The 21,204-nt window shown below is 37.4% G+C and overlaps 2 protein-coding genes across 2 annotated transcripts; both read left to right on the forward strand.

Moving 5' to 3' along the window:
* Window positions 1-1,028: 1,028 nt before the first annotated feature.
* Window positions 1,029-3,936, forward strand: LOC121784974 (protein IQ-DOMAIN 1-like). Its single transcript, XM_042183267.1, has 6 exons — window positions 1,029-1,244; window positions 1,792-1,872; window positions 1,960-2,268; window positions 2,360-2,587; window positions 2,793-2,912; window positions 3,055-3,936. The coding sequence occupies exons 2-6, from the start codon at window positions 1,798-1,800 to the stop codon at window positions 3,706-3,708; spliced, it is 1,386 nt and encodes a 461-aa protein (XP_042039201.1). The 5' UTR covers window positions 1,029-1,244; window positions 1,792-1,797; the 3' UTR covers window positions 3,709-3,936.
* A 929-nt stretch (window positions 3,937-4,865) lies between these two features.
* LOC121785133 (mitochondrial substrate carrier family protein C-like) lies at window positions 4,866-9,745 on the forward strand. Its single transcript, XM_042183503.1, has 7 exons — window positions 4,866-6,542; window positions 7,224-7,641; window positions 7,727-7,871; window positions 8,278-8,393; window positions 8,471-8,549; window positions 8,649-8,882; window positions 9,138-9,745. The coding sequence occupies exons 1-7, from the start codon at window positions 5,420-5,422 to the stop codon at window positions 9,471-9,473; spliced, it is 2,451 nt and encodes an 816-aa protein (XP_042039437.1). The 5' UTR covers window positions 4,866-5,419; the 3' UTR covers window positions 9,474-9,745.
* Window positions 9,746-21,204: the final 11,459 nt, after the last annotated feature.

Raw genomic sequence — 21,204 nt, forward strand, 5'->3', positions numbered from 1 at the left:
AAAAAATTTTTGAATTAAAAAAAAAATGGTTGCGGCCCGGCCCGAGGAGCGTGTAACGCTGGGCCGGGACTCTACAGTTGCGGCCCGTCACCGTGCAACGCCGTCCCAGGCCAAGACGCGGGATGCGCGACAGGCCGGGAACGCGGCCCCGGGACGGGCCTGGGCCGTGACTCTCCTCCGTGCAACGCTCGGGACGGGCCGGGACTCGCGAGATGCGGCCCGACCCCTTGCGTTACAGATGCTCTAAGTATTTATGTATATTAACAAAAAAAAATCGTTTATATGCCATAGACTACCGCTATTATAAAGGCTCAGTATATTTTCAGCAAAGATTTAATGAGATATTTTCTTCAGCAAAGATTTATTAGATACCAAATTAATTAAAATTTAAGAAATATGACTATTGATTTTATAATCACAATATGATTTGTCTCATATATTCTAACCATATATACCTATTGCTACAATCACGTGTTTTAATTTCAACGATCACTTGATTTGGTTATCCAAACATTTATCCTCATTGGGGAAAAAAATAAACTTTGTTGTATATTTTAAAGATTTCAAGTAATTTTGTTCCCTAATCGTTACTATCTTTCCAAATCCACCTAAATGTAAAATAAATAGCTAAAGTGTGTATATATCGACGTATTAGGAGGATTGCCTTATTCCACTAAAATAACACAATAATCTTTATTTTATTCCAAACATTTCATTTTAAGTAATTATTTACCAAATCTCTCAAATTTAATCACCTGCCTTTTAATAATATGAGACCAACCAAAAGAATATTAGTATTGACATTTGTTAACAATTTCATCTTGGATAATTGAGAATAACTCTAGATTACATTATTTTTCCTACTTACTTTTAAATTTCAGAATATTAGTATTAGCAGAATTTGAGGGGCCCCACACACATCCCAGCTGGCCCACTTGCTATAGGCTCTTCATCCTAGCATGTCAAATTCCGAAATTACCCTTGTCCGTTATCATTCAACAGCATTTCCTTAATACGTTTCATCACTTTCTTAATTAACAGAATAAGATTTCATTCTCTCTCTCTCTCTCTCATAAAAACACATACATCTCCGCTTAAATATGTCAGTGCTCAAGCCACCTTGGTGACCGATTCACGGCTTGTGTGTCGATTAATCAGTAGCAGAAGACGAAGAAGAAGAGATTATATGTTTGCCTAATCACGATTTGCCCTTTAAATTCAAAACAGCAGATTTTTCTATAACGGTTTGTTAATTTTTAAACTCCTATTTTCAGTTTTCGTCAAGTTTCTGCCATTTTTTAAAATTTATGTTGGAGCAGTTCACGTATTCTACAATTGAAACAAGCGAAGAGAAAATGAAAATGAAGAAAATTGAGCTTAAATTCGATATTTCCGACTAAATTAGGTACTAGTTTTGAACCGAGGGTTTAATTGAACTTGAGCATAATTCGCATTTTGTTTTTAATTTTAAATTTTTTTTTTACAGCTTTGATTTTCTGGCAAATAGCTTGTTTGAATGTTAATGAAATACCTCTTGGCTCTTGATTTGATTTTTCTTTCCCTTTGAAATGTTATGAGCAGTTTTTGGTGGGAAAGTTTGAACTTTTTCTAAAACCCTTTATTAAATGGCTGCTTTGAAAGTGTGGGACTCAATAGTTAACACAGATCTGTTCATTATCTGAAATTAGTCATATTTGTTTTAGACAAGTTGCATTTATTTGACAAAGCCATGGAAATTTTCTGGAATTGGTGCTTAAATACTTGTAAAATTGGTTAATTTGTTTCATTCAGTAAAAAATGGGAAGAAAAATGGGATGGCTTCATACAATGAAGAAAGTAATGAGCTGTGGATCAGGGCAGAGTAGCAGAAAGGTACCAATTTTCTTTCATAATCTTTCACAATTTCACAGTTTTTGGGGGTTATGGAGATTAGATGTTTTTTCTTGTTTGTGTGATTAGAGGAATCGAAAATCGGGAGATTTGGGGAAAGAGGGGCTGTATTTGGATTCATACAATGCAGAAAACGCAGCAGTCCTTCCTGCTTCTCGATCTCCGGTGGAGGAGGCGAAGCTGGTGGAAGCCGAGAATGAACAGAGTAGGCATGCTTATTCTGTCGCTATTGCAACTGCAGCAGCTGCTGAGGCTGCTGTTGCTGCTGCTCATGCTGCTGCAGAGGTTGTCCGGCTCACAGCTGCAGCTCATGGCTCGGGTAAAACCAGGGAAGAGATAGCTGCTGTCAAGATTCAAGCAGCCCTTCGCGGCCATTTGGTATGGAGTACATGATTTATCAATATTCTTGACTCGTACGAGCTTATTACCATTCTTGGATGATTTGTGATAATCCTTTGTTTGGTTTAAGGCGAGGAGAGCGTTGAAGCCTTTGAGAGGTCACGCGAGGCTGAAGTCACTGATAGAAGGCCAATCAGTGAAGCGCCAAACAACGAGTGCCTTAAAACATATGCAAATGCTAGGTCGTATGCATTCTGAGGTTCGAGCAGGGAGAAGCAGAAAGTCTGATGAGAAGTTGTCGATTCAGCATCAGATCCAGCAGAAACACAAAAGGGAGGTTGAGAAGTTGAGAGCATCGGTAAGTTAACTGTTTCTTATGATCCACGTTGCTGTTTTTGGTGGTTTCTTGTTAATCATTTCGTCACTCGCAAAGCTCTATTACGTACGTTATTAGATGGGGGAATTCGGAGACTGCTGTTGTGTGGATACATATAGTGTTCCTGAAGAAACTCATGCTTTTAACATTTTTTTAGAAGCTTTTGACTGATGCATTTGTGGTGTAGATTGGAGAGGATTGGGATGATAGTATGCAGTCGAAAGAGCAGATCGAAGCCAATCTGCACCACCGGTACGAAGCTGCTATAAGAAGGGAGCGCGCCCTGGCTTATGCATATATGCATCAGGTAATACTCTCGATTTTTTTGTATTCTTTTCTATTTTGGATCGACTTTACATATATGTAAAATCGTGTAAAGTCAACCCAAAGTAGAAAAAACCCGATTTTTTCAATGCAATTAGGAAGAATCACAAAGTTTTCGGTAGCAGCAAACATGGAGGGCGTCATCAAACAGTGTAAACCAAACATTCATGGATCCAAGTAATCCTCATTGGGGTTGGAGTTGGTTAGAGCGATGGATGGCTACTCGTCCATACGAAAACGGGAACGCAGCGAGTAAAGAGCATAACAGTGACCATAACTCCATGAAAAGCAGCGTAAGCCATTCAGTGTCCGTCTCTGGAGACCCGAAGATGCAGTCTCCAGCTGCCCAGAAACAAAGCCGGCCTCCCAGCCGGCAGTCGCCTTCGACTCCCAATTCGAAAATCACACCACATTCGAAGTTCAGGCCTGCAAGCCCATGGGGGACTAATGGTACAGATGATGACTCTAAGAGCATTAGAAGTGTTCGGTCAGATAGATGTCGGAGGCACAGCATTGCTGGCTCGTCCGTGAGGGATGATGAAAGCATAACGAGCTCCCAGGCTGCACTTCGTGGCTACATGGCTTCAACAGAGTCGACAAGAGCTAAGTCGCGGGTGGCTAGCCCGGTTGGAGGGGAGATAGGCAGGACGCCTGAGAAGGGAGCCGTCGGTTCTGCAAAGAAACGGCTGTCGTTTTCGGATTCCCCCGCCGGCCCTAGGAGGCATTCGGGTCCACCGAGGGTTGATATTAGTCCTATGAAGGACATCACTACATACTGATTGTGGCCATGGCAGCTATTGGCTATAGTGGAGAGCTTTGGGAACGACACGAGCTTTAATAAAATGTTAGACATGTTGTATTTAAGAGTGGATATGTGAGGGACATTGAGATGGTGGATCATGAACATATTTTGTTGGCAAATAGAGACTAGTGTGAGGGACAATGATATTTGTTTTTCAATTAAATATGTAATTTGCTAAATTAATTTACTTTTTTTTTTGCTGAAATGCTTGCTATTTATATTGATTTCTTTGTAAAATAATATTCATTTAATTCAATTTGTATTGTACTTAAATGAAGTTATATCTATTTAACTCTACAATATTTGGAATTTATAAGGTTGTATAAAAAGATGACTAGTGTTAAATGCACATACACTTTTATATTACTACAAGATTTGACTCTTTAAGTATACTTTACTTTAAAATCGGTTCATAATAATTTAAAACAAGAGGTTTGTTAGCAGGCTTTAATTTTTAGAATTAATTCCAAATAATTAATTCCATACTTTAATTAATTTTTAGAATTAATTCCAATTTATTTATTTATATATGCTATTGCAGATTTGACACTGCATCGTCTTATCTAGTCGTTTTTATTTTATTGGATTATTATATTTTGGATTTTACTATTTATTAGCTTTCCATGGCAAATTGCCTCAAATTCAACTCGTCAACTGTCTCTATTATTTAGTAAAACACTATTTCGGAGGAGAAAATGCATTAATTACGAGGAAATGTTGCTCAAACTCTATTATTTTGGAAAAATAATCCCTTTGGACCATCATATTGTATGGGTGCACCCATATGCCATTCTAAGAAATTTCATTTACTGCAATATTTATGATCAATATTTATGATCAATTTCATTTACTGCAATATTTTCGATATTATTAAATATACAAAATACCATAAATCATTATAACTTATTAAAAGTATATTTGTATGATGTGACACGCCATTATCCAGTCACCCACTCTATCTATAGACTATAGATGGATTTGGCAGAGGTGCCCCTTCTTGAAATGGGTAGTAACGTGTCAAAGAATATGGATAAGGACGGAATAAAGGGTATTACGGTAATTCATCAACAGATTATCTATATAATTATCAAATGACGTATTTTAAATCTATCCATCTGAATTAAACGTGCAAAAATTAAACCCAATATTTCAACTCATTTTTTATTTTCCGCCTTTGTTTGTTGTTCTTCATTATCACCATTCAGATTCCCCAGATTTGTTTCAACAATTGCTGGAAAAGTTGAGACATTGTTAGCCTCACAAATTTCTACAACAATTTCTATATTTTTACAATCCCACAAAATATACCTCATTATCTACTTTCTGAGCTCGAATATATACGTTTCAGAATTACATTCACTACTTATTTCTGTAAAAATGTATATCAATATGTATATCAGCATATGTTTTTCATGTATGTTGTGATATACACACGAGTAGAGCCGACAGAAATTATCAATAATTGATTGCTCTTGGAATGATTTTCGCAAGGAGAGCTGCTCATTGAGCTGAAACGGTGTCGGTATTAGTTTGATTTTGTTGGTGTTTTTTATGTCTAGTTTGGATAGGTGGTTGATTTTTTGTATGTTTAGGAAGGTATAGTTTATTAATTTGGATTGAATTTGTGTTTTGGGGAGATTTGATTTTCGGTTGAGCTTTGATTTAGCTAGGGTTTCCACTTTCAAGTGATGGTAGTATCAGGGAATGATCCGTTGGAGTCGTTTTTTAATTCGATTCAAGTGGTGAGGAATGCTTTTTCTCCAATAGAATCGAATTTTCAGAAGGTTTCCAAAAATTTCGAGCAGTGTTTTAGTGGGGCTGCCAAAAATCGGAACTTGAATGGTGGATTGGATGATGCTAGTAATGAGTTGGTGGCAGCTCAGTTGGATTTGAATAAGAAGAGTGGTCAAAGTGATCGGAGAAAAAAGAGAGTTCCAATCAAGATATTTGTTGGAGTGTTTAAGGATAGAGGTGTAAATAGTGTGCACAGTAACGTACATGTTAGTCGCGATGACAGTGTAAAATTGCCGCGGAAAGGGTTGAAAGAGAGGTATGGAGATCACAATGGTGGGAATGAGGATAAGAGCTTTCATGGGAACTGTCTGCATCTCGATGTGGCATTGTCGTTTTTGATAAATGGCATTGTACAGGCTCTCCCGAGATCATTCAAGCACGAGAAAAGGCAGGCTCATAAGATGAGTAACGAGGATAAAGAATCTCGTGTGAAAGCTAGAGTAAAATCGAGGGTTGGTAGTGAGATTAAGCAGGATTCGAAGGTTAGAGAAGGGATAGATTTTCCTTTTGAGTATTTTGTAGGGTTTGTAGTTGATCAGTTCAACCATTTTCCGAAATTTGATGTGGGTGGTCAGGAAAATGAATGTAAGAGTGCTGAGTGTAAACCCCCAGCTGCACCTGTTAATCAGTTTGACCACTTTAAGGCGTTTTTTAGTATTTTTGAAGATAAAAGAGAAGATGTGAATGTGTTTTTTGGGAATTTGAAGTTTGCACGCGTGGGAGGCGTTCAGTCAAGTTTGGTTGGAGTGCCTTCCGTGAAGGATGTTAGTGATGATCGTGTTAGTAATGTTGGTAATCAGGAAGAAATTGGAGGCAGATCACCGCAAAAATTAGCCAATGTTTTGCTAAGTATTCCTTTGTCAAATGTTGAGCGTTTGAGGTCGACTCTGTCAACTGTTTCGTTGACAGAATTGATTGAGCTTTTACCTCAGATCGGGCGACCTTCGAAAGGCGACCATCCTGACAAGAAAAAACTCATCTCCGTCCAGGACTTCTTCAGATACACTGAGGCTGAAGGTGCGTTTTACACTTCAAGATTACTTTGTTAAAAATTATTGACTATGTTTAGGCATTTTAGTGGTTCAATGAAGCAAAAAAATTGGCTGATATGTTCAGAAGTTGTATCTGAGTTTATTTTCTCTATGCTGTGGTTTGGTCGCATATCATGATATGTACACACAATATTTGCAATTACATGTATTTTAATGTAGATCACTGTTCCCTTCCCTCTTATTTTATGTTTTTTACGAAGTACTATATTTTCTTTCTGATTTTGGATTGCTAGCTAATTTGACAAGAGAGATATAATATCTTCCATTAATGAACTTGTTTACTAATATGACCAAATCCTGCTCAAAACAGCCTCAATCATGTGCTCTGTGCTACCAAAGAGGTCACAACCAATACAAAATATCTGTTCTTTTTCATGCTCTTATAAAAATAGGTTGAAAAACTTTCATGCCGGAACAATTTTCCCTTATTTGCCAGTTTTAATGTAATTAATATTTTCTTTAGTGAGTCATTGATTTGCCGCTGAGGAATCCAATGAAGACTTGGCAGGGCGGTTTATTCAGAATCACTATGATCATCACCTTTGACATTTGAAACGTTTACTATTGTGTAGTTTCCACTCACTGAATATATATATATTTTTTTGTTCTGTATCATCATGATATCAATCTAAATCTTTGTTTACAGGAAAGAGATTTTTTTTTGAATTGGACAGAGATGGTGATGGGCAAGTTACCCTAGAAGATCTTGAAGTTGCCATGAGAAAGAGAAAACTACCTAAGAGATATGCCAATGAGTTCATGCGTCGCGCAAGAAGCCACTTGTTCTCAAAATCTTTTGGCTGGAAACAGTTTTTGTCCTTGATGGAACAGAAAGAACCAACCATTCTTCGGGCTTACACCAGCCTCTGTTTGAGCAAGTCTGGGACACTACAGAAAAGTGAAATTGTGGCATCACTACAGAATGCTGGACTGCCTGCGAATGAGGATAATGCTGTTGCGATGATGCGTTTTCTGAATGCTGATATAGAGCAATCCATATCGTACGGGCATTTCCGGAACTTCATGCTTTTACTCCCATCCGAACGACTTCAAGAAGATCCAAGGTAAATCGAGAATAATTGCGTGCTTTATGAACGCTTTGTCAGCCTCTGATATCAACTAATGCAAAATTTTCTCTGTGAATTTCAGAAGCATTTGGTTTGAAGCTGCTACTGTGGTTGCTGTTCCTCCACCAGTAGAAATACCAGCTGGCAGTGTTCTAAAGGCAGCATTGATCGGGGGGCTTTCGTGTGCTTTGTCTACATCTTTACTTTACCCCGTTGACACGATTAAGGTAAATGCTTGAGAAACAGAACATCGTCTATATCTGTTTTATTTTTCTATCCAACTTTGTTATCTTTTTGGTATAATATGAAATCCCATTGATGATGGTTTGTAGTATTTTTTATGCTAGTTTATTTACAAATACCTTTTGAGGTGTAGCCTTCCATCTTTTTCCTTATAAGGGTATTTATGTATTAAGTCAATATAATTGTATGCCCGAATCATGTAAATTAATTATTATTTTGTGGCATACTTTCTCTCTGATTAATGTCCAACGAAGTCCGTAAATCTACTCTAGGAAGAATCTAAAACTTAAGTTGATGAGTGAAATAGGTTTAGTCTGTGCGTTTTGCATGTTGTCTGATTTGAACATTTCATGAGGCAATCTGACTGTTCTCTACTGGTTTGTCTGTCAGACAAGAGTTCAAGCTTCAACCCTCACCTTTCCAGAAATTTTATCCCAGCTTCCACAACTCGGAGTTCGGGGCCTATATAGGGGGTCTGTTCCAGCCATATTGGGGCAATTTTCTAGGTATTATTTCCTCTGTCTTCTCTTTTACATTTAGTCGTCATGCTTTCTGTCAGAATGTTGATTAATTATCAGTGCAGTCATGGTCTCCGAACTGGAATCATGGAAGCAAGCAAGCTCGTCTTGATAAATTTTGCACCAACGCTACCTGAATTACAGGTTAGAATCACGATGATCTCATAGCCCTATTTGATATAGATCCGGTTCAATCAATCAAAACCTAAGATAGAGAGTACTTATTTTTCAAAATGTGTTCAGGTTCAATCTTTGGCATCATTCTGTAGCACTGTTCTCGGAACAGCAGTGCGTATTCCATGTGAGGTGTTGAAGCAAAGATTACAGGCTGGTCTGTTTGATAATGTCGGTGAAGCTATTGTTGGGACATGGCAGCACGATGGTCTCCGGGGTTTTTTCCGTGGGACTGGTGCAACTCTCTGCCGAGAAGTTCCATTCTACGTTGCTGGCATGGGCCTTTATGCTGAATCGAAGAAGGTATTGATCTCATTATTGTAGTTAATCTGCCGAGAAGCTTTTGTCGCGTCGTACGTCTCTTCAATTACCTTTAAATGTGTGATAGGCTTCCTTTTTTTCAATCAAAAAACAAGTGATGGGCTTCATGTAGTAGCTGATTAGTGATTGAGGATCTGACTTGCTTTTTCCATGTAGACTTCAAATGACTAAACCCGAAAAAAAGGGACAAAAACTCGGGCCAAAACCATGTTCATTATTCATATTTCAATATTTCAGGCTGTCCAACGGCTACTGGAACGGGAGCTGGAGCCTTGGGAAACCATAGCTGTCGGGGCTCTATCCGGTGGACTGGCTGCCGTCCTGACAACTCCCTTCGATGTGATTAAGACAAGGACAATGACCGCCCCTCAGGGACGCTCTGTGTCATTGTCAATTGTTGCTTTCTCAATCCTGCGCCATGAAGGGCCTCTCGGACTATTCAAGGGCGCTGTGCCCCGTTTCTTCTGGATCGCCCCTCTGGGCGCCATGAACTTTGCAGGCTACGAGCTTGCAAGAAAGGCGATGGACAAAAACAAAAACGAGGAAACTGGTGAGCCCGTTCTGCAGAAATAGGTAAACCAATATGGTAGTTCCACCAGATTTTTATTTGTTACATCAAAGCTGTCTGAAAAATTTTTGGAGCTCAATTCTTCGAAAAGTTGTTTTTCGTAGAACCTTTTTGTTTACGTTCAGTTCTCTGGTGCTGTGATAAACTAGCTTCTGTACTCGGATTCGTCGGTAAAGCTCACGTTTACCGGTGTGGTATCGGAAAATTTACCGGTGTGGCCATTTTCAGTGGTTACATGTCATAAAGAAGGCAAATGGCTAGAAAACGTTTTGTTCAATCTTAGTTCAATTTTGCAGCTTTAAAAAACAACTGATTAGTACTCCATGTTGATATTTTTCACCATTGTTCCATAATCTCAGATATTAGTATTTAAAATTATACTCCTTCTGTAGCTGAGTCGTATTCTTTTTTGGGTTGGCCCACTGTAGCCGAGTCGTTTTCTTTTTTGGCAAAAAGTAACAACTTTTCTTCTCTTTTACTTTATTTTTTATTCATCTTTCTATTTTTTTCCTTTCCTACTTTATTATTATTTACTTAACTCACATAACACAATTTTTCTTAAATCCCGTGCCCAAAAAAAACGTTTCTACTATAGAGGGACACGCGATTGATCAAAAGTTGATCAAAGTTGAGGATTTTTCTGATAATTTATCTTTTATGTGTCGAAACATAATAATTGAGTTTGATATAAAGGTTTTGAATGTCGTTGGAGGACTTTTTTTGCTCTAACATAAGAACATCCACAGTGGTTGAGCGCAACCGTATGTTCGTACCAGCGGCGCGGTACCCGCTGCTCGCTGCTGCGCTCTTGCCGCAGGCACGGCGCTGCTCGATGCATCGAGCACGTCCATGTCAGCGAGCAGCCCACGTGTCAGCCGTCCATTGGCCAACGGGAAAGCCGTTGGCAATTTGATTTTTTTTTAAATCAGATTTTAATTAAAAATATGATTAAAAATAAAAAAATATTTTCCCATTTCCCAAAAAATTATATCCGTTTTCTACCCACTTTTAATTTATTTTTCAATTTTTCCCCAAAAATATACATTTTTATTTATAAATACCTCCACTTCCATACCAAAAATTCACACTACACTACACAATTTTCATCTAAATTTTCTCATTTCTATTCTTACAATTCTCAATCTTTCTTTCACTCACAACAAAAAAATATTCGGCTCCGGCGATCACTCCTCCGGCTCGCACGGTTGAAACCCCGATTGATTCGGTTCACAACCATTTTTTAGTCCGGAAACGGAATATTCGGCTCCTCCTCAAACCCAAGGTTCACTAAGGTATTGTGGAGTGAATGTAATTTATCATGACAGATTGAAGAATGATAATTTTTTATTTATGATGGCTTCTCATCAAAGACTATAACACATGAGATTATGAGAATAATTATGATAAAAAGATTTAAAAATATTCTCAATCATTTTCCGATTTACCGTTCATTTTTAGTTATTTTCTTTTGGGAGTAACAATTAATTCCATATGGCTCAGAATAATTAATGTAGTATGTGAAATAAATTTATTAGGCAGGAAGTATAGAGAATTGTGCCTTTTGTCTTCGTCTCTACCTGATTTAATATTTCAGTTCTATCCAATTTGCATTTCCATGTAGTTGTGTTGCAAAGACAAATCAGTTGTCCTTTCCTCGTACATACATTTACTAAATACCAGTAGTGCTATTCAATTTTCACACTTCAATTTATGAAAACTAAGTTCTTATTCTCTTTTTTTTCTCATGAACTTTGGAAACTGTAGGAATTAATAAACAATTATTGGATATATATATAGGGATGTATTCATTTCCTTTTTGTATCTTTTGTTCTTTGTTCTTTTTAATCTCAGTCCCACGATTTTGTCTTCCGACGGTTAGATTGGTGCCACGTGTCATTTAATAATGCAGATTTTCACTTGAATAATGTACATCGACTAATGATGCACCATTATAGTGTAATACTGCAGATTTTCAGTTGAATAATGCACACCGACTAATAATGCACCATTATAGTGTAATAATGCAGATCATATGGACCGTTGATGAATGAGATCTAATAGCCCATATTAAGAAGAATAAAGGATCTAAGGGATGAATAGGAGAATAACGCATATATATATATATATATATATATATATATATATATATATATATATATATATATATATATATATATATATATATATATGAAAATGATCAATACAAAACTTGATCTCAATACAAAATCCAGACCAAATCCTGACCATGAGATTTGACAATCCAATGGTCAATAATTAAACAAAAACACGGAGGGTCATTGTAAAGCAGTTTTAGGACATATTATAAACTTTGGATTTGAGGTCGTGTTAAGATCATTTCATGTCATCCTTACTATAATGACGTAAAAATAAGCTTACAATGACCTAAAAATGACTTTTGTATGCTTGGTTCTGCATTTTTGTATTAAGAATGGTTTTGCATGGATCAATACAAAACTTGATCTCAATACAAAATCCAGACCAAATCCTGACCATGAGATTTGACAATCCAATGGTCAATAATTAAACAAAAACACGGAGGGTCATTGTAAAGCAGTTTTAGGTCATATTATAAACTTTGGGTTTGAGGTCATGTTAAGATCATTTCATGTCATCCTTACTATAATGACGTAAAAATAAGCTTACAATGACCTAAAAATGACTTTTGTATGCTTGGTTCTCCATTTTTGTATTAAGAATGGTTTTGCATGGATCAAAACCCTATATATATATATATATATATATATATATATATATATATATATATATATATATATATATATATAGGGGAGCGTTATTCTCCTTTTCACATCTTAGATCCTTTTTCCTTCTTAATATTACGCGTTAGATCTAAGGCATCAACGGATCAGATTGATTCTATGAAACTGGTTCCGTGTTGCATTATAGAAGGTGGTTGTATGCATTACAGGGTTATTAATGACATTTGACGGAAAAGTAACTGCCACATTTTGGTATCTGCGAATAATGCACCACATGGTCACGAGTAATGCATATAATTGACTATATAATGCACAATATGTGAACTGCAATGCATACGAATAAGATGTACCATGTTATGATGTTTGGACACACGTTTATTGTTTCCCCTAAGGGTTTAATAAGCTTAGGGGCTAGGGTATAGTACGTAGACACGTATGTAATCTTCACATGGTAACACAGCACATCTTATTCGTATGCATTGCAGTTCACAAATTGTGCATTATATAGTCAATTATATCCATTACTCGTTACCATGTGAAGATTACATACGTGTCTACGTACTATACCCTAGCCCCTAAGCTTATTAAACCCTTAGGGGAAACAAGAAACGTGTGTCAAACATCATAACACAGCACATCTTGTTCGTATGCATTGCAGTTCACATATTGTGCATTATATAGGCAATTATATGCATTACTCGTGACCATGTGGTGCATTATTCGTAGCGGTTTCCAGCCATTATTAGATTACTATTGTACCCTCATAATGCACAAAATAGGACAAATAATGCAACACGGGATTAATTACCCAATGTTGATCTTGACTGTCCATTTCTCTAATCTAATGGCTGATATTAAGAAAGAAAAAGGAGGAAATATAGGAAAAGGAAATGAATACATCCCTCTATATATATATATATATATATATATATATATATATATAGGGTCCCATTATTCACAAATCCAGTCTTAAAGACCGAACTAGAGACCAAATTTGGGCCCTTAGATCTTAAATTTGATGGATAAGATTAGACAATTAAGAGTTATTTTTCGTAGTTCATTGCATACATAATTTACTTCAACGCGGGGGTATTTACGTCATTTTGTAATTAGGGTAAAAAATTTGAGTTCACAGATTACAAAAAATTAACTCATTCACATTCCACCTCCTCCCCCTTCTTCTCTAAAAACCTCTCTGAAAAAGCAACGATTCTTCATCTTCATCCATCATCTCCGGCCGATTCAACTGAAATCAACGACAATCATCCCCAATTCAGCATCTCCATCGGTCGATTCAACATCTAAATCCGCCGATTCAGCATCTTCATCCCGCGGTACAGACGTCGTCGCCGGCATGAGACAGCATGTGCTGTCGCCAGACTCTCACGGCTGTCGCACCCCTTCAACGCCGTCACCTCACCATAGCCGCTGTCAGTGAACCATTGTTGCAGATTTGTCGTCGCTGCCACCGTCGATTTGCGCTCAGAGTTTTCTTACTCCATCGCTGTCTATGTCCGCTCGAAGCTACATCATAGTCATCTCCTTCGCGCTAGCTCTGCTCACTGTGTCGCTCGAAATGGTTGACACACGCAAATCGTCGATCGAAGGTGAAGGACTCCTATTACATTTTGGCCGTACGTCTGGTTCAGGTAATACACATTTGATTTTTTGGCTTTGATTTTTTTTAGGAGAGATTACTTCAACATTTGATTGTTGCATAAATCGATTATTTTAGGATAGATTACTTCACATTACTTCTCTGATATTTAAGAGAAATATATCAAAAAGTATGGCTACAGAAATCATCGATTTAGTTCATTTCATGAGGATATTATTTCATTTCATGAGGTTATTACATCATTTCATGAGGCTATTAATTTAGTGTTTGATTTTTCATTTTTTTCGAATTTATGTGGTTAATGTCTGCTTCTGGCTCATTTCTGGACTCATTTGAATTATGTGGCATAAAATGATATGCATCTTCTAAATGTGATTTATTACTTTATAATTTGGAAACATTGCTTCATAATTCAGATTTCAAAGCACAATACTTTAGCCACTGATTTTAATGGTTGACACAAAAAAATCGTTGATGGAAGATGAACGACGGTGATTGCGTTCTGGCAGAACGTCTGCCTCAAATAATACACTCTTTTGAAGCTTTATAGTTTTTGAAATTCTAATTTATTTCATCTGTTTTTAATTTGGTTTCTGATTTTCGTCCAATTATTTCATAAAGCAGAGCGGAGGAAGATCAACGTAGGCGTCAAATATACTCGTAGGTCAGTAGCTAAATCACAACCGGTGGATAAATCAAAACACAAGAAAAGTCCGTTTGATGTTCAGTACTGCAAGCCAAATAAATCCATATGCCAGAAGGTAAAAATAAATTTATGACCTAGTCCTAATTCATGAGATGAAGTTAACTGTGTTGTATGAATTTTATTAACTGTGTTATATGCACACAAATAACAGTTGAATGAACTAACTAACCTATTTGATGAAGTAATAACCTCAGGAAATGAAGTAATATAAACTAACGTGTTTTGTATGCATATTTTGCTAGGAAATAAGATTGAATGAACTAACTAACCAATTTGATGAAGTAATAACCTAATGAAATGAAGTAATATAAACTGACTTGTTTTGTATGCATATTTTGCTTTATAATTACATTGAATGAACTAAATAACTTATTTCATGAAGTAATAACCACATGAAATGAAGTAATATAAACTGACATGTTTTGTATGTACATTTAGCTGGGAAGTATACTTGTAATGAACTAAAGAACCTAATGATAATGTTACAAACTATTTTAATGATGATATAAACTATGTTTCGAATGTTGAATTGTGGTTATGTGTTTCTTATATATAGGTGAAGATAACACATGGGAAAATCCTCTAACTCACAACGGGGTGAAAAATCAAATGGGAGGAGAGGGATTAAGAGTTTCGGAAGATGTAGTTGAGGCATGGTGACATGGTGATGAGGACATTTGTGCAATCACTTGATGGGCCGTCCCCACGCCCTAACAAACGGGCGGTGCCCATAATCACGGCTCAGCCCATTGAGATGGGTTGGTGTGTCAAATTTGGATGATTTATTGTATTGGACAAGTTTGTAATTTTTTTCTTTTTTCAAATGGAGAGTTTGTATTTGGTTATGGGGTTTATACAATGAGGATGGTGTGGTTTACCAACTTTCTCCTACAGTGGAAATAGTTGACTATCTTGGAGAAAATTCAAACGATTTTATTCATGCACAGTTGTTTAATGAATAATAAACTACTACAATGATGTAATGAATCTCATGGGATGAACAATAAATACTAATAAATATTTGATTACTAAAACACTTCACACAATCTATTCAATTTAAAGTTTGTCAAAAATTTAAACAAATTCAAATTCAGAGTGTAATGAAGTAATAAAACACATGGAATAAAGTAAATAAATACAGTAATGAAGTACGAAACCTTTTTACAAAATTTGAATTACTTCATTCCAATAGTTAATTACTTCATTCCAATAGATTATTACTTCATTCCACTTTGAATTTGAATTTGAATTTGTTTAACCTTTTTACAAAATTTAAAGCGAATAGACTGTTTGAAGTGTTTTCAGTTTATTACTTCATCCAGTAGATTAATTACTTCATTCCAATAGATTATTACTTGATTCCACTTTGAATTTGAATTTGTTTAACTTTTTTACAAAATTTAAAGCGAATAGACTGTGTGAAGTGTTTTTCAGTTTATTACTTCATCCAGTAGATTAATTACTTCATTCCAATAGTTAATTACTTCATTTTAATAGTTAATTACTTCATTTCAATAGTTAATTACTTCATTCCAATAGTTAATTACTATAGTTAATCACTTCATTCTAATAGTTAATTACTTCATTTCAATAGATTATTACTTCATTCCACTTTGAATTTGAATTTGTTTAACCTTTTTACAAAATTTAAAGCGAATAGACTGTGTGAAGTGTTTTCAGTTTGTTACTTCATCCAGTAGATTAATTACTTCATTCCTATAGTTATAACCTCATTTAACAAGTTATAACCTCACTTGAAGTTCAATGAAGTAAAAACCTATTTTGATGAAGTGATATACATTTTGACATTTAACAAGTTATAACCTCACTTGAAGTTCAATGAAGTAAAAACCTATTTTGATGAAGTGATATACATTTTGAATGAATTAATTGCACGTATGAATGAAGTAGTGATCACTCTTTCTTATCTGCTCCAAAATCCTTTAGAGTAATAACCTAGTCGAATGAAGTGATTGAACTATAATTGAATGAAGTAGTAAAACAGAAAATGAAGTAATAACTTAGTCAATGAAGTAATAAGAAAGTTAAATAATGAAGTACTTAATAATCTAACTGAATGAAGTAATAATCTAACTGAAAGAAGTAATATCCCAGTTGAATGAAGTAATAATCTAACTGAATGAAGTAATAATCTAACTGCAAGAAGTAATATCCTAGTTGAATGAAGTAATAATCTAACTGAATGAAGTAATAATCTAACTGAAAGAAGTAATATCCTCGTTGAATGAAGTAATAATCTAACGGAAAGAAGTAATATCCTAGTTGAATGAAGTAATATAGAAATCTAACGATAAATTGTTCTCGAAGCTTTTCTAGCCCGAATCAAGCAATATATGCATTTTTAATAGATGAGATGAGATGATGTAGTGAAAATTTTCGCATTCAATAGGTAGTCAAATTACTTCAACCGAGGGTATTTTTGTCAAATTACATTTATAGTTTATTATTTCATCCAGTAGATTTATTACTTCATTCCAATAGTTAATTACTTCATTCCAGTAGATTATTACTTCATTCCACTTTGAATTTGAATTTGTTTAACCTTTTTATAAAATTTAAAGCGAATATATTGTGTGAAGCGTTTTCAAAATGGAGTATTTATTCTTTATTATGATGTATGTCAATGTTGATGAAGTTATAACCTCATTTAATAAGGTAATGGAGTTAAGTAATAACCCAATTGAAGTTCAATGAAGTAAAATCCTATTGCGATGAAGTGGTATACTTGTTGAATGAAGTAAATGCACATGTGAATGAAGTAAATTAAGCTCTCTAAAATACTAAAAGAAAAATAAAGTAAGGGGAAAACGATTCAAAAAACAAAAGGAATAAGACTTGAACAACAATCTCTATCAACATCGGCCAAAATAGGCACCAAAACGAGGACAAAATCCTCCTCCTTACTACTTCCTCTGTTTTCTAGTAGTAATACTTTCTACAAACTGAAAACAAGAATAGATGAGAATTAAAACTCCTACTGGACTTCTTAAAAATTCGGTGCCTAACTAAGGGAGTACTAGTCAAAGTCCTCTAACTCCAAAAGTTAAAGTAACCAGATGTTTTAAGCCAAGCATTTTTCTACTTGTACAATTGAGAGCATTCATTCAACTAAACATATTGATGATGAATGCTCTGCATCTGATCTCTATTTTCCTACTTCTCTTGCCTCTATTTTCAGCCGCTCTACAGGCCAAACCCGGTTGCCAGGATCGGTGTGGAGATTTACTGATTCCATATCCGTTCGGAGTCGGCCTAAAATGCAGCCTCAACCCATATTTTAAAATCAACTGTGATGCTTCCACTTACCCTTCACGGCGCAGTTTAAGCAGACCGGTGGAGCTGCAAGGCAGGCGGCATGGGCGACGAGGCAGTGAGGAAGGAACGAAGATGAGACATGGCGGAATGAGCGCCGGTGCACGCCGATGAGACACGGCTGGAAGGAGCGGTGGTCGTAGAAGCACCGATGAGGGAGAGATAGAGAAGAGGAAATGGTGGCAGGGACGATGAGAGAGAATTGTAGAGAGAGAAGTTGGTTGGATTTGGAAAGGGAAGAAGAGCCGCACTTTCCTAAACTACCCTTTACCAATTTAATTGAATAAAAAATCAGTAATTATTAATAACCATTAGATGTGATTAATGGATGGATGAAATTTGGTCTCTAGTTCGGTCTTTAAGAAGGGTTCGACCTTGATCACAACCCTATATATATATATATATATATATATATATATATATATATTATTTGGAGTTACAAATGCAAAACACAATACGAGCTTAGGTAATCATTGTTTACATCATAAAACACAACTAAGGTCCACAAACAATAGTATGAAAAAAATATTGTAACCATTCAAATTTTCACACTAAACTCGTTTTGAAGGCTATATATCGGATATACTTAGTTCACTTTAACAAAATTATTTAAGAATCTTTCGTTACAGAGTCAATGGGTGAGTATTCCCAAATAGTATACAAATCCAAAATACAGTAAGCTATTCAATTTTTAACTATTATATATGTAGGTCTCTGAATTTTTCTCAGTTAGAATATGTATTATAGGAAATGTTTCTGAGTTATATATTATTGAAAAATTAGCATAATCCAAGGACATAAAACAGTGGAAAACTAACTAAATATAGACATTATTGCAAAATTATCAAGATAGTAGTTGGTTCTAATACGCGTCAATTGATCATTCCACAATTATTTAATTATCAACAACTTTATTATTATTATAATTATCATGCACTTGATATAGATATTATTTTTAATTCATATTTAAGTAACCATATATACATAGTCAATAAGTGTTACCGGATTATTAATTAATCAGATTAAAGTGCACATCATTTTCCAATTTGTTTGGCGGATTTCGGTTGAATATTTATTTACAAAACAATGTGTCCATTTTTAGGTACGTTAAATACTTAAATACAGTATATACTTAATTAATTTATTAATTCTCAAGGTATTTTAGTGGACAAAGGTCTTATCATATGTGATACCAAATCACCAATAAGAACATCTCCAATGGTCGGCGTCACCACCGGAGCGCCGATTTTTCGCCCACGCCGGTTTGACGCCGAACCATTGGAACCGGCGTGGGCGAAATCGGCGTCAAAATCGGCGTCGCCATGCCGATTCCCGCGCTGACGCCGGTTCCCACGCCGATCCTCACGGGCGCCATTGTGGCTCCCGGATCGGCGCCAAACCGGCGTCGGATTTAAATATTTTTTTTTTTTTTTCGCAAAACACAATATATACGCGCGTTGAACCTCATTTTCATTCGCACCACTTGTTTTAACGAGTACTCTCTCTCTACCTTACTTTCTGTACAAGATCAATAACGAGCAATGGAGAACAACTACGAAGGTACTCCAGTTAATCCCGGGGGATGGTCTCAGACTCCCCCGGCTCCCGGTGTAGGGTCTCAGACGCCCCCGACTCCCGGGGCAGGGTCCCATACTTCCCCGGCTCCTGGGGGAGGTGGTTGGCCTCCAATGAGCGGGTACTACAACGTGTACCCGTGGCAGCAGATGATTCCGGGGTGGGCACCCGGCATGCAGCCCCCTATGCAGATGATGCCGGGGTGGGCACCCGGCATGCAGCCACCGGCGCAGCAGATGATGCCACCGGCGCAACATATGATTCCACAGTCGCAGGCGACGCACGGGGGGGACAACGCCTATCGGCCGACTTTTGATTTTTCCACCGGTTCTTCGCACACATCGACCCCAACGGATGCACAGTATTCGGAGACCTTCTCCTTAGCGGACTTGGGTTTTGATATTAACGACGTTTCTGAAACTCTCATTCAAAGCCAGGGAGTAGGGCGGGGTAAGAAGAAGGGCAAGGCGAAGAAGGTCGGCGAGTCGTCGCAGCCCCGCGCCGAAATCCGGGGCCGGAGGAAGTGGACGGACGCGGAGAACGTTGCGGTTGCCAAGGCGTGGGTGAGTGTTTGCGACGATCCTCTCGTTTCAAACAACCAGAGGATCGTCAACTTGTGGGCGAAGATAGCTGCAGCCTACAGGGCATTTTGCCCTGAAGGGAGACCGTGCACCGGGGAGGAGGTCCGGAAGTGCTGGGACCGAATCAGGGCTGGCGTCTCTCGATTTTCGGGTTTGTACGCCAACGCCCTCCGCATGCAGACCAGTGGCCAAACAGAGGAAGACTGCAGGAGGATTGCGGAAAGAGCCTACCCCGATCCGGATAAGAAGTACTATGAGTTCACCTACTGGAACTGCTACGTTGTGCTCAACGAGTCGGAGAAATTCCGGGCAGGCGTCGACGCTGGCTGGCCGAAGAGGCAGAGACTGAACTATACCGGAGATTATAGCGGCAGCAGCGGTGGTTCGTCAGACCTCCCCGAGACGGCCCAGGAGGTCCCGACTCCTCGGTCGTTCGGTCGCCGACCTCGCCCGGTTGGGCAAAGGCGGGCGCAGCAGGTTGCGAGGGGGGGGCACACCGAGTTCCCAGGATGTCCATTCGGCATCCCCCCTCGGCAGGTCTACCGAGGAGCTCAAATTCTTCGCGCGCCAACAAACGCGCGCTCAAATGGTGAAGACCTTAGCCGACTTCCAAGCGGCGGTGGACCCCGAGGTGAAGGATTTTCTTCGCGTATTGCTCCAGAGCCAGCGTGAAGAACTGGAGGCGATGAGGAGGGACACCGGCGGGAATAGCCGCGGCGTAGGTGGCGACGGAGGCGGCGGCGACGGCAGTGAAGAAGCGTTGGGCGACGACGGAGACGAGGACGGCGGCGATGAGTGATTTTGTTTTACTTTTTTAAATTAATGTACTTTTTACTTTTTGTAATTTTTTTAAATTGTTGTACTTTTTTTTAAAAGTAATGTACTTTTTAAATTTTAATATTATTATTCGAATTTTCCGTATTTGTCTCGTAAATTAAATTATGTATGTTGATACAATTGTAAATTAAATTATATAATTGTTATTAGTGATGTGGATAGGTAGTGTGAAGGCTATTTGATGGCTATTTGATGTCCAGTTGATGTGGCAAGCTGATGTGGCAGGAGAATTGTAGTGCTGATGATGTGGCAGTGTGAAGGCTATTTGACGGCTATTTGACGTCCGCCAGCATTGGAGATGCTCCTATATATTGATTTGATTGCCTCTTACTCAAATTTGACTTCTTA

The sequence above is a fragment of the Salvia splendens genome, chromosome 21 (assembly GCF_004379255.2).
Source record: "Salvia splendens isolate huo1 chromosome 21, SspV2, whole genome shotgun sequence".
NCBI classification, from domain to species: Eukaryota; Viridiplantae; Streptophyta; class Magnoliopsida; order Lamiales; family Lamiaceae; genus Salvia; species Salvia splendens.